Genomic DNA, 14,506 nt, shown 5'->3' on the forward strand with positions numbered 1-14,506 from the left:
CATGTCCTTTAAGCCCGAGGAATAATGAACACATGTGACCTGTGGCAGAAGGTCAAAGTGATGCTTGCATGTGCAGCTAGATGTATAAACGTGACACCTACAATAATAATGGTAAAACACACTACTCTATATGCCTATCGCAGTGGTCAATTCTCAAAAACTGGTACGGAAAATCATTAGGACATCTTTGATTAAATTAAAATCAGATTTTAAATGATTGAAGTATGACGTTTCAGGCAGACACTATACTCCATTACAAGTGTTTCCTTCTTCGATAATGGCGATAATGCATTGCATTTGATAATCGTTTCAAATGTTCTGAAAAATAACTAATTACTACAGCAGCCAGATAAGCATGAATAGTATATGGCTTAGATAGTATAGTATGTAGTATAAACAAGTATCTAAGTTGTGTTTAGGCCACGTACAGTACTTAGTACATAAAGTTGAAAATGTTAAAACCTCATAAAGGTAGAATTACTTAATTTACAATTGTAGGACACCTTATATACTGGCATCTGAATCCACCAAATATAATTGGGCACTCCAGGTTGCAGGATGCATTAGCCAACCTATAACTTATTCAAATGAATGCATGTACAAATTGGAGTTTAGTCGACTTTATTTTGTAGCATTAACTGTTAACAGCAAATAGAAAAAGATACACGATATTTTAAACGTAATCCCTGGTACAAACTCGTTTATTAAACGTTTGCATTTATGTATTTATGGATGCATTTCAAATATATTTTTTTAAACCCACCAATATGTGTAAAATAGCAAAACTCTTCGCTGTTTGCCGTGTCATCACAAAACGTTGCGAAACCGTCGCTTCCGCTTTCCAGCGGCGGCTGCCGGGAACGCGCAGGCGGTGTTGAACGTGCCCCTGGTCCTCATTGTGCCGCCGAGGAACCGTCGCAAGGTTTCGACGACGCTGCTATGAAATGGCAGAAACCGCTCGTGTCGCGGAAGCTCAAAGATTAGGTTACGTTGAAGCTACACGGGTATTTTGCGGTGACCCTGGCCTGCTAGTGTGAGGGGAAACGGGAGAGTATCCGGAGGAAAAAAGAGATTAAAGAGCTGTTTTTCTCTCCCCCCCCCCCACCTCCCAAAAAAAACGTCCGGGTTGTGTCTCCAGCAGGCAGCAAACATCGACTGCGGGTCGACACTGTTGGAATTAACCGGAGGGGTGAGCTCGACATGTCTTTCTTTTCTTCCTTTAAAACATGTCAGACGTGTAACTGTCAACAATTGGGGGATGGGAACAGGCACATTTGTCTCACGCGCGTTACTGCCTAGGTGTTACTACAGTAGGGTGACTACCACAGCAGGCAGGACAGGTCCGGCCTAACTGGTAGAAGGCAGCCAGACTGAGTGGCTACACTGGGGGAGCGCACTACTGTAACGCGGTTAACCGATCCGTGCCAGTGCTACACACACGTTAGCACGCATTAGCACAGTTTACACTGTAAACTCGAAATTGGCGAAAAGCGTCAAACCACAACGCCGTGACCTCCAGTCTGTGGTCACCCGAAGAAGAGAACACCCTCCCGGTAAACACAAATCACGCATCGACGCCTTTGAATACACCCCGTTTCGGCTAGCATCGGTGCGTGCTGATATTTACTGCTAAAGATACAATCTCGCACATGTTTCTGTTCGCTTGGAATGTGGGCTAACTCGATGCCTGCGCTGTGAAGTGAGTATAGGTGGGTCTACACCGGTTATTGTACTGTAGCAGCATCTCTGTTAATGCGATGGCCACTCGGGGCAGATGGGATATCAATATTTGGCTACATGCGAGGCTGCAGTCCGTCTGTGTGTGTGGTTTATTATGCGATGCTAATAATGGCCTCACTTGCCTGCAAAAAAAGGTGAAATGCGAATACATCAAGCAGGTTGAGCTAATGGGAGGATAGCTGTTCAAATGAGGCTTGCTGTAAAGATTTACAAGCAGAGTTGATCATGGATGAAGACATTATTGATATTAATTGTGCAGCGATGTGGCAGAAAAAAAAAATATTTTCCCTCTTCGTAGCTGTCCATATTGGTATACATCAGTTTCAGTCACTACTGCCGTTGTGGCCGTTAGATTGCCTTTAGTGGTTGATTCTGAACCTGAAAAATGACCAAGAACTGTGTGAGCTGCAAACAGAAAATAAACAAATCTACAATTATGTCGGTATAGCTCCAAAAAGATACCACGCGTTGTGTATTGTTGGCCAAAGTTTGCATCATGCTAGTTCCCTGGACAAAGAGCCAATGGGATTGTTCCATTGGATTTTCAGAAAATAAGCTCTGTGGCAAACAAGTTTATGATACAAATTTTTATTCAGTAAGGACATCTTCTCAACTGAACCCCACTTTTAGTAATAAAAAGCTAAATGAACGAACGACGCGGTCTCATGAGCACGAGTATACACAACGAGGCTGTGAAGGCGGACGAGCTGCCAAGATGGCGTTTTGTAGTCTCCTTTAGCCACTTGTTAACTGTTGACGTACTTTATATCGTAGAGCAAAACTTTGAAATCTCCTGAGCTTGTGTTAACCACAGACCTTATTTCAGCAATCTAACCAAAACTCATCCAAAAAAACCACACCGACTTCGAGACCCAATGGCCCAGCCTTTGGGCGGGGCTTAGCAAAGGCCCAATTGTTGTCTTGTTTCACGATTAGCACATTAGCTAAAAAAAATCAGGCTCAGATTGTTGGAAGCATGAGCTTAAATACCCCCCAAATCGTCCCTCCAGACGATCACAATAGAAGTGTTATTCAGTGTCTTAATCTGGTGCCAATGTGCGGCACAGAATGTGCCCTTCTGGGTTCTTATCAGCAGCCATTACTTTGGCTGAATGCGAGCAATTCAAAGATGAAATAGACTGTAACCCTCCCAAATTGCTGACGGACTGGATCCTGGTCGCACAGATAACTCGAATCTGTGCAGGGTTGCCAAGACGAACGTGTGTTCACCTCTACGAAGCCGCAGCTCACACTTTTGGACAGACTTCTGTTCTGTCTGCTTGTCGGAGACATTATTTCCTCACAGACGGTGGTTTCAAACGGACAGCTATGTCAGCCGTGGTCTTTGGGGAGTCTTTGATAAAGCTGCGACTTGATTATCAGTTGATCTAATTGACCTTTGACCCCTGAAGGGGCCGCGCGGTCGTACAGATGAAGTGTAGCTGTGGGCCGGTCTTTTGTTTTGTTCTGTCTAAACATGGAAAAACCCCACTCGATCACTTAGTGAACAGACTTCACTCACTGGTTCTGTGTTTGCGCGCAGCCCTGGTTGTGTAACATGCCTCCTAACGGTCTATTTGGGTTGACAGGCCCACACACACATACACACACACACACACACACACACACAGTCAGCCCCATTTCCACACGCAGCCACAGATCCTCCAGTCACCCTGATATGTGCTCTTCTGTCTCCAAGTGGAGGAAAATCATGTCACACCACTGAAGCCTAACATCAGCTGTGACGTATTCTGCAGTGCTTACATACGCCTGGTAGAGCTCGACGAGAGCTCTCTCTCTCTCTCTCTCTCTCTCCGTCAAATGTGGCTCACATTTGATTTACCGAATGACATTTTTCCAAAAAGAATCATAGAGGTTTATTTCTCTCACTCAAAAACACGCACACAAAAAAACTCTTGAACAAGTTTTGTAGAACAAGTTTTGTAGAACTGGAAAATGGAAAAAATGGTAATACGTCAACTAGGAGGCGTCTCCATGCGCAGGTCCAAGCAAAAAAAACGGCCATCAAGACTACATCGGCCGGTTTGAAAACTATCCGGCCGTGCTCCATAGACTCATGCAATCAGTGCAGATTTCCTTCATTTTCAGGCTGGTTTTGTGGATTTCGGACCTAGTCGTGGTTAAACGTTGTGTAATGGGATTACTCCTTTGGAGCTAACATTAGCAGACAGATGCTGAAGGTACACTGAATGTATGCTGCTTTTGCTTTGTAATGATTAACAGCAAGAGTATGCTTTTACTCAAGTATGTCTTATTTTTTTCCTTCACAAATCTAGCAGTGCGTCTCTTGCATGTTAGATAACGTGAGTGAGTTCAGCCTCCTCTGTGCACCTTTCATCCATCCCCCTACGTCTGCACGGCGTGGCTCAGCTGCAGACTGTCGGGAGACGGAAGATGACTGAAGGCAGGAGAGCGGAGAGGAGACAAAGATTAGAAGGCTGAAACACAAGTACAAGAGAGGAGGTGGCACAGGTGGATATGAGATCGTTTGTCTGCAGTATAGAGGAGAAAACTGAAGAAAGGGAAGCTGGGTTTTAGCAGCATGGAGAAGGGAAAGCCTCGTGGGCTAACGGATACTGACAGGAAGGGGGGGTTGCAGTAGTCGGTCGGGTCACGGTCCAAGAAACACATCTATCATCAGACCTCCTCAGCGCAGTGTTCGAAATCCCACTAATGACTCGTGAAGACGCAGCATGAAACCCAGCTTCCTGCTTCCTGTGTCTCTCTCCGTGGCCCAGACCTCTGGGGGTTATAATACAGTACTCATTGTAACCAATGGAGCGGGAGTAAGAGGACATTCATGCTGTACCATTGCACACATGAGCATATCTGCACTTCAGTGGCGCTGATCACTACCAAGGACTTGACAGTTCTTCAGGAAATACATTGAAATGAGGCATTAAGCACACGAGGTCCCCGCATAGTTCCAGCTCTAGTAGTGCTGAGCAGAATTAAGTGAGTTCTTGGTGAGGTGATGAGCTTTCCGAGCCAGTGCTGTGGCGCTGGTTGATTGACGGATCTACAGAAGCAGTTCCTCTGCGTTTCATTGGCTGTTGATGCTGGTACCAGGCAGCTCAGCTTCTTTTGCCGATCAGGAAGCATAGTGTGTGTATGTGTGTATGTGTGTGTGTGTGTGTGTCTGTGTGTATGTATATGTGTGTGTATATATACACACATATATGGAAGGAAAAGTGTGACGTGACAACGTCCTTCTCTCTACGCTCTGCAGGTCTTGAGAGGACAGCCCCACTTGGACGCCCAGTCATTGCGTTCGTCCAAGGCTTCACCATGAACCGGAACAAGCGTGAGAAGGAGTACTACAGCATCGATGTGGGCGACTCGACTTTCATGGTTATAAAGCGCTACCAGAACCTCAGGCCCATCGGATCCGGAGCACAGGGAATCGTCTGGTAAGTCAAAGGACAAAAAGGTCCACCGAAACAGCGTTTTCTATTTTCAACTGCATGTGATCAGTGGCTGTGTGTTTGCCGAGTGGTCGTGAAGATTGCATAAATATAAAAAAATTGTGGATGCCAAACCTGACCCACTAATTTTCAAAACAGAGTTTAATCTAAAATCAATGTCTTGGTCTTTTCACGTCTTATTTTCTGACTTCTCTTTGAACTACAGGAGCATTTTTATGAAAGCTAAAAACGTGTGTGTGTGTGTGTGTGTGTGTGTGTGTGTGTGTGTGTGTGTGTGTGTGTGTGTGTGTGTGGGTGTGTGTGAGTGTGTGTGACAGACAGACCCAGTTAGCGACTCTGTGGTGAACACAGCGGAGCATTTAGCAGCTCCAGAGATGTTTCCATCAGCAGATGGAGGAAACTGAGCTAAAGGGAGAGTAGATATTGGTGTGTGTGTGTGAAGAGTGTGTCTGAGGTCCTCCGGGAAGTGCTACAAAGACTACATTTTTCAGCGAGTTCTTGCTTTCATTTCTTCACCACAGTTCGGCGTACGACCACAACTTTGAGAGGAACGTCGCCATCAAGAAGCTGAGCCGGCCGTTTCAGAACCAGACGCACGCCAAGCGGGCCTACAGGGAACTGGTGCTGATGAAATGTGTCAACCACAAGAACGTAAGAGCTCGAGTTCTCTCCACATGTTCTGTTCAGCGTGTTTTAATGTTCCTGTATTTCCATTTCACCATCAGGGATGAGCTGTGACACCTGAACCGTTTAGTGTTGTCGTCTGGGTCCAATGGAGACGGGCTCACATCTGGGTTTAAATGCACAGGGTTGTCTCGCAGTTTACATTAGTCGAGATGAAATGTGATGAACGGACGCCCTGAGGCTCGAATCAGTTTGAACATCATTCGTGTCCTCGTGCATCCATTTAAATTGTGCCGCATATCCAACCACCTCACGCCCCTCGTTAGGTTGACGGATCACAACACCGCTCCTCCCTGCTGCTGCTTCGTTATGTGCTATTTTAATTTGGGGAATGTCCTGTTATGGTTCGTCACCGACGCTCGGGCTGCTGCTGTCACTACCTCTCGGTTGTTCCTCCTTCCTGCTTCAGGCGTGCAGAGGACAACCCTTCGGCTCCTCTCCGGACTTGCGGATCAATAACTGCTTTTTTTTCCTTCTTCATTTTGACAGATAATCGGCCTGTTAAATGTATTCACGCCACAGAAGACACTGGAAGAATTCCAAGACGTGTGAGTACTACACAGCCCGAGTAACATCTGCCCACTGAGTGTTTGTAACATCAACACAGGAGGTGGCGTGCTGGGCTTAGATTATCTTTCTTTGACGTGTAGGGGCTTGTGCAGCTTAACTGGATCTCTGGTTTGTGTGCTATCCTGCCTCACTATAAGCACAATTATAATTACTGTAAATAGACATGTTTAATATTCAGGACACGTCCTACACACTGTGGATTAACAGGTGTTTTATCTTAAAATAACTAAACATTGACTTGAGTCACAAAGGAATAGTTGATATCACGGGTCTTTTATAACTCAAATCTGGTATTATGACACACCATCTAACGAACACTGGTCCTGGAGTGCAGCTCCTGCAATCTGTTTCATTCCTTTGTCAACTCTAACTTGTATAAGTTCTACACAGCGCCTTCAATGAGATGAACATTGGGGCATGTGAGAGGAAGCTGGCTGTGGAATACTAAGCTGAGATGTGGGGAGGGAAGTGATGGTTCTGCGCTGTATAACGGGAACAGACGTGATTAATGGCGTCCTCTAGAAGCTCCCTGTGTGTGAGTGTGTCTGCAGCGCTGCGTCTGCCTGATTGGAGCTAAAAAGGAAACTGGACAAATCCTGGCCGGAGGGCTGCGTGGCAAACACACAGTTGGAGGATAACGCTCCATTCGGCCGTGTGTTTGTGGACCTGAATGCGTACTTGAATGCATGAGTGCGGTACAATTTCAGTAAAATGTTTCGAATTCTTTCTGAGGAATGGAAAGCAATGCCAAATGTCCAAAAAACTGAAAATCATTATCAATCATCTGGTTTTTACCTTAAACTGTCCAACCACTCTGACTCTATTACATTTCTAATGTGTTTCAGTAGTATCAGTGTCACATGAGTCATAAAAATATGCTACATCCATGTGCCATAATCAAAGTATATTGTAAAACTCCAGGTGAAGTCAGCACATGAAAACCTGTGTGTGTGTGTCCATGGGATTGCTTCACGCTCTCTATTTCCCCTGCAGGTATCTAGTGATGGAGCTGATGGATGCCAACCTCTGCCAGGTGATTCAGATGGAGCTGGACCACGAGAGGCTGTCCTACCTGCTCTACCAGATGCTGTGTGGAATCAAACACCTGCACGCTGCCGGCATCATACACAGGGTGAGGCGCGCTGATGTGGCACGCACGGGTCCGCTGCCCGTTGTCTAACCACCTCCGCTGTGCCGATTAGACGGTCACATCGCTCCGACACAGCTGAGCCGACAAATGAAGGATCAGCTTCTCCAGGGAGTCGTATCGTTGTCGGGATGACAACACCGCACATTTAGGATGTGTTTCAGTTGTGTTGCAGTGTCACATAAAGTCATAACATCTCATTTAACTTCCATTTATTGGTACCGGATCACAAGTTGTGAGGCAGCGGACATAATGTACAGGTTGCAGTAAGACACACACACACACGCAGAATACACTCCGGTGCTTGTTCACTTTGAAACAACAGAAAACAGGATGATACACGCTCACACACCCTGAAGCACTAGCAGCAGCGCACAAAGGATCCCTCTTGTATGCGCGCACACACACACACACTCTCTCTCTCGCTCTTGTGGCACTCTGTCAATCATCCTCTGTGGAAGACACAGCAGTAGAGTAGCAGAGCTCCTCTTGCTCTGCCAGCCAGAACTAATTGAGCCAAAGGCGGCGCTAAGCAGCCGCGCTGGCATCGGCACGCAGAGCTCTCATCAGGTGAGCGGAAGCGATGCGAGTCACGGATCGCCAGAGATTCGGATCTCTTGTTCTCGTGGGCTTTGTCTCTGCAACGAGAGCTCTCGAGTCCGTTTTGATTTCATCCTACGATGCAGTCGAGCTCCAGCACCACAGCATGGTGTCTCATTGTGAAGACGTGAGACGTTCGTCACTGCTTGTGATGCCGTTAAGATTTCCTGGAGTTGGTGTTGTTTGCTGGTGAGCTGCCCCCTGGGTATTTTTGTGCACTTCAGTGGCAGGTGTCGCAGCAGTCTGTGCTTACTTTCTCCAAACCAGGAAGTGATTACGATAAAGAAACCACAGATTAAGTATCCGATCTGTTGCCCTCATAAATCGTGCTGAATGCCAACTAGTCAACCGGAACCTGTCGTGGCCGGAGGGCTCTGAGTTTTGTTTATGATGTTCCTGAAAATGACGAGACGTCTTCTTCTGCGTACGCCGACATCTGGCCTGGCCCTCTCTGCTTCTTCTAGTCTTCTAGTTTTATGTCGGTTGGCATCCATAAGTGTTGCATTATCGCCATTTGCCAGACGATCCCATGCCCCTTCTGTTCCTTGCAGTTAGATAAGGATCAAATATAAATATAATAAAGGACACCTTTTTAGCAGAATGCCACCATATCATACAACTGTGCCACCTCGGCCTTAATCCGGCTCCTAACCCTCTCCGCCTTGCGTTGTCCGTACAGGACCTGAAGCCCAGCAACATCGTGGTGAAGTCTGACTGCACACTGAAGATCCTGGACTTTGGCCTGGCCCGGACGGCCGCCACCGGCCTCCTCATGACGCCCTACGTGGTCACCCGCTACTACCGCGCCCCCGAGGTCATCCTGGGCATGGGCTACCAGGCCAATGGTGAGTGGAGGAAAGAGGCTTCTATGACAGCATCCGGCCAGCGAGGAGCAGCTGATGCATGCCCCACCCCCACCAACCCCACCCCCGGGATGTATTTCAGCACCTCCCAAACAAACACACACACTCTCTCCCTGTTCCTGTAAAGGTCACACTCGGAGGGGGGGAGGGGAAGTTGGCATGTTGTGCATCGGTGCTTTGTGGGGAACTTCCTGTCTGTGGACTCCAGCTCCCAGCAGTGCTTTAGCATGCTTTTAATGTTTTATTAAGAGGTTGTCTGTCCTGAGCGTCAGCAATTTCTCTCGATGCTCCCGCTTGCGACGTATCGCAGTTCCTGTAATACTGTTAAAGGAGTACGGTAGTTTAACATTTTGATAAAAAGGCTTATTGGCCGTGTGCTTGCTTGAAAGATTGGTACCACTCTCGTACATCTGTTTGTTAGAGCCAGGAGACGGTTAGCTAAGGGGAAAGAGCCGGCCCGGCTCAGTCCAAAGCCTAAAGCTCACTAATTAATAACACCATCTTGTGTCTTTAATCCACACAAAATGTGCTGGACTCTGTCTTTGCGGAGCACTCTGAGAAATATAATGTGCATTAGTGAGCTAGTGGTCCGACTATTCTACCCTTGGATGGAGCTATGCTAGCTGTTTAACCCTGTTGTCAGACTTTATGCTAAGCTAACTGCCTCCTGGTTCTAGCTTCATATTCAGCGTAGAGTGGTGGCCAGCTTCCCATCTTATTGTCGGCAAGAAAGCAAGTGTATTTCCCCGTAACATTCCCGTGATAGACGTGTCTAGTAATTCTACCTTTCGGTATAAAGTCAGATACATAATGGTCAGTTCAGCTAATCTCGATTTCTTTTGCATTTTCAAACAACTCTGAGAATAAAATGTTCCCTTTTTGTACAGCCGTCGTGAGGTGGCTACATAACGATGATGCTCCTGTTGTAACAAAACTCCGGAGAATCTTGCTAAATGTTACTCCTCGCTCATCCTTTGTCTTCTTGACCTCAAACATTGACCCTAATTTCCTGCTGACTTGTTTCATTCTTTTGCTTGATCTCTTCTCCCTCCTTTTTACGCTGCGCACACGTAGTGGATATTTGGGCTGTGGGCTGCATTATGGCAGAAATGGTTCGCCACAAAATCCTTTTTCCAGGAAGGGATTGTATCCTTGAGCTGCTTTGCAGCAGTGTCCGGCTTTTCCTCCAGGAACAGAACGTAGCACGCAGACGTCTCTTTGTCTCTCAGACTGTCGAATCTGCTGTTCTTTGATGAGTTCTTTAAAGGACTTGCAGTATGTACAGGTTATGCTTTCCCTCAGCATTGTGGGACTCAGGTTATGCTTTCCCTCAGCATTGTGGGACGCTGACCCAGGTTTAAGAGTGCACTCGGCTGCATGCAACTCATTTGTTTTTGTCATGTACCACACACATCAGCTGGCACCACACCATGTTTTGATTTTCCCTTCTTGGTCTTCTTTTATGTTGTTGAGGTTGTTCTTTCCCCTGTTTTGTTCTCCAGTCCTGCATGCTAAATAGGTGGTTGTCATTTCATTTTTTCAGTTGATGTCTGGTCTGTTGGCTGCATCATGGCTGAAATGGTCCGGGGTAGTGTGTTGTTTCCAGGCACTGATCGTATCCTTGAGTTGAACCTCCATCCAAAATGCCCCCTCGTCTCTCATCCTTTCTGTCTGACATCTTGTTCACATCTTCTCACACAAGCTGCCAGGCGACGGTGCCTGTTTGTGCTGTCACAGGTTACGTTGCATTACGGAGCTCATAGTTTCTGAACATTCTAATATGCCGGTTGACTTTAGTTAGCTGCGGCTAGCATTAGCTTGACAAACAAAGCGTCGTATTGGGTTTTGCACTTTGCTTGCTCTGTAGAGACATAGGTGACATTGACAGAGATAGAAAGGTGTGAACAAAGCATGCCCGTATGTGTCGATGTGTCGGATGTTACATCTGTATGTAAACGTGTGTTTCTGTTCTCAAGAAGAAAAATGAGGTGAGCATCACCTGCATCACCTGTCTCACCTCACGCTCACGGTGTGCGTGCCCCAGTCCGTCCTCCTCGGGTTTGAATTGGATTCAACCAGCCTTCTGAGTACAAACCGTTGCAGACACACAAGTACATTAGGAGCTTATCCAAGATAGAACGACGCAGTGTGAGACCTAGCGGCTCCATATGGCTCTTTAATTATTCATCGGTTCATAATGCTACTCAGAAAGGACCCACCCCAACTCTGGCATTGCCAGCCCGGTGCGCTCCTTAACACTGAAACCTTTAAGATATCGACCAGTGGAACAAGGTGATCGAGCAGCTGGGGTCGCCGTCTCAGGAGTTCCTGATGAAGCTCAACCAGTCGGTGAGGACCTACGTGGAGAACAGGCCCCGGTATGCCGGCTACACCTTCGAGAAGCTCTTCCCCGACGTCCTGTTCCCCGCAGACTCCGAACACAACAAACTGAAAGGTAATGGAGTCCGTCGTCTCTCTGTGTGCCCGTGGAACCGTCTAGTGAAGGCTCACTGGAAGCCCGAGACGGATAAACTGGTGCGAGGTGGCCAACCCAGTGCCTGCTAAGAGTTAAAACACAGTTTGGCATAGTTTCCTCGACCTCAGGTGCAGCAGTTGTCCAGCCTGAAGGGAAACCATTTGTGAAATGTAAAGTGCGTTTTTATCACACCCAGAAGGCCTGATGAATAATGAGGCAATCAATGTTTCCAGAGCGCTTCATGCCTCCATATGCTTCCGTTTCACTCCTTCAAATTTGAACAAAAGGCTTTTTAAAGCCCGGGCCTCGTTTTAGCTGATGTAGAATTCATCACGGGTGACTTCTTAAATGGCTTTTTTTTTGTTTTTTTTGTAATTGAAGGGTTAATATAATGATTCCCTGGTGACTCCCTTAAATTCAGCCCTGATTCAGGAGCTGACGGTAACTCTCTGTTCACTGCAGAGAGGGATTCACCTCCAGTGTGTCTCCATGTGTGAATTGAGGGGAGATGACGGGAACAATCGCAGTGGAGCTGTCGCAAAGTCTTTTTCCGTCCTCGTTCATTTACAGAGGCAGGAATATGTGACGGTCTATTCCCCTGTAGAGCTGCACCAGCATCACATGTTCTATTTGCTGCTTTTTGTTAAAAGGAAATGTTTAAATCTCCGATTATACAAATATGTTTTTCATTTGACACAATACATGTATTCCAAAACACACAAAGTTGCATACTGTTACAGAATTCTGCTCTGTGAACTCTGAAGGTGAACACTTACCTTAATAGGTGGATGTTAAACCCTCCTTATCGTGCACATACATTATTCTACACACGAAGCTCCAACAACACAATCAAGTTACAGTCATCACAACTCTCTTGAATGGCCCCTCCCGACCTTGTGTCCAGCTCCACCATCCTGTTCGAGCAGAACATGCATCACATTAGCAGGACGCTCTCAGACGGAAGACTGTTCAGAATGGAAATCAAGTCTTTTAAAGCTTAGTTTTAACTATTTTTTTCTGCCCCGATTTCTTTTCAGCGAGTCAAGCCCGGGACCTCCTTTCCAAGATGCTGGTAATAGACGCGTCCAAGCGGATCTCGGTGGACGTGGCGCTGCAGCACCCGTATATCAACGTGTGGTACGACCCGACCGAAGTGGAGGCGGTAAGTACTCCCTAAAGAAACGACACCAAAGCTTTATGAAACAAAACATTCTTATTTATCATGTGAATCATTTCTAATAAAATATGTAGAAACGTGGCGTAGCTTCTGAATCCATGAATCCACTTCCATCTGACTACAAGCTGTTAAACTCCAGTTCCTCTTTGCTGAAAACATTTGCGGTCCAAACGACACGACACAATGACTCGGCAAATAGATTTTTGGGAGATGATTGCTGCCTCTCTGGCACGAAAAGGGCTCGTCAGAACTGACTGCTCGGCCTCGGAGAAGTTCAGATTTTTCACACAGCTCTTTGCTCTGACACCGAGTAAAGGAATCAGATCTCCGTTTGACTCTGGAGTGTGATGCGCGTGTGATGCGCGTGTGATGCGCGTGTGATGCGCGTGTGATGCGCGTGTGATGCGCGTGTGATGCGCGTGTGGAGCTGTCGCTCTATGTTAAGAAGACTGAAATACAGCAAACGCGTGTCTGTCTTTGTTTCCAGCCGCCGCCCGCGATCACAGACAAGCAGCTGGACGAGAGGGAGCACACAGTGGACGAGTGGAAAGGTAGGAACCATCCTCTGCTCTCTGAAAAGCCCACACGAGTGCTCAGCCTCTCACGGCGTGTTGCGTGAGGCCAGTTCTTTTCTGATACACAATCCTAATGATGAACTGCAAAATGTCTCATGCACATGTTGCATAGCTGTTCTGCTGTAAACTATAAACACTCAATCACACTATAAAGTCTCAATCAGTGGTATTTAGCTGTGATGAAGTCAACCAAAGAAAACGTTGAAATTTGTCGATTACAGCAGGAGAGTCACACCCGTAGCGTGACATGTTGGTGTCTCCTCATCTCACACACACAGCCGGGGGATGTCTCATTTCCTCTTTCTTTCCTCAGAAATAGATTATCATGTAAAAGTGTCCATCTTTGTGTTTCACCAGGTGAGACACAAACTGTAGGGAAGTAACACCACATCAAACAGGATGGAGAATGAAAATACAGAACAAAATGGTGACGAGTAGCACAGGATTGTACTTAAACATCCAGGAAGGCCTGGCATGGTGACATGAGTGAACTGCACACTGCCTCCCTCTGCCCTCCTTACTGTGGTCACTCAATGCGTCTTGTTTGTTGCAGAGTTGATATACAAAGAAGTGCTGGACTGGGAAGAACGGACGAAGAATGGCGTCATCAGGGGACCGCCAGCATCCATAGGTTAGTGGAGTTTCTCCTGTGTGTGTGTGTGGATCAGATCCTGATGAGCAGGTGGTTATCAGCAGCCCGTGCTGCGTGTTCTCTTTCGCCCGGCTGACCCCGGGCCTTCTCCTGTGTCTCACAGCACAGGTGCAACAGTGAGCACCAGCACCGCACCTCCACCTCCGTGTCCTCCTCCACCTCCGTCAACGACGTCTCCTCCGTGTCCTCCGACCCGACCCTGACCGACACCGACAGCAGCCTGCGAGACGGCAGCCGCCGCCGCCGCTGCTGCAGATGACTATCATCTACACCTCCTCTTGGTCCTGGTCTGGGCCTCGCCCCCCTGGTCACATCTAAGACCAACCCTCTTGCCCAACACTGGCTCCTGCCCCCCCCCCCCCCCCCCCCCCCCAGTGCTTGTCTTCAGTAGTGTAGCGGTTAGTCAGCTAGCTGTTTGAGAAATATTTTGATTTCTGAAAGGACGGATCTTTTTTTTTTCTTTCTTTTTTTTACAGTCAGTCTTTTTTTAAATGAGGATTTATTTTTCTCTGAGTCCTAGCTGTAATTTATTGTGGCATATCTTAATTTTTCACAAACCTAAGATGACGATAAGAG

General features: G+C 47.0%; 1 protein-coding gene across 2 annotated transcripts; it reads left to right on the forward strand.

The window, feature by feature from the left end:
* Positions 1-916: 916 nt before the first annotated feature.
* On the forward strand, positions 917-14,281 carry mapk8b (mitogen-activated protein kinase 8b). Of its 2 annotated transcripts, none has more exons than XM_079293680.1 (12): positions 917-1,189; positions 4,991-5,171; positions 5,708-5,837; positions 6,360-6,418; positions 7,434-7,572; positions 8,867-9,032; positions 10,594-10,665; positions 11,323-11,505; positions 12,564-12,688; positions 13,191-13,254; positions 13,832-13,909; positions 14,034-14,281. In XM_079293680.1, exons 2-12 carry the CDS (start codon positions 5,050-5,052, stop codon positions 14,048-14,050), a joined length of 1,155 nt encoding a protein of 384 aa, XP_079149806.1. In that variant the 5' UTR covers positions 917-1,189; positions 4,991-5,049; the 3' UTR covers positions 14,051-14,281. The 2 variants fall into 2 exon arrangements, with proteins under 2 accessions (XP_079149806.1, XP_079149805.1); XM_079293679.1 differs by having other exon boundaries at positions 14,039-14,281.
* Positions 14,282-14,506: the final 225 nt, after the last annotated feature.

This window comes from Melanostigma gelatinosum (assembly GCF_949748355.1).
Source record: "Melanostigma gelatinosum genome assembly, chromosome: 21".
In the NCBI taxonomy this organism is placed as follows: Eukaryota; Metazoa; Chordata; class Actinopteri; order Perciformes; family Zoarcidae; genus Melanostigma; species Melanostigma gelatinosum.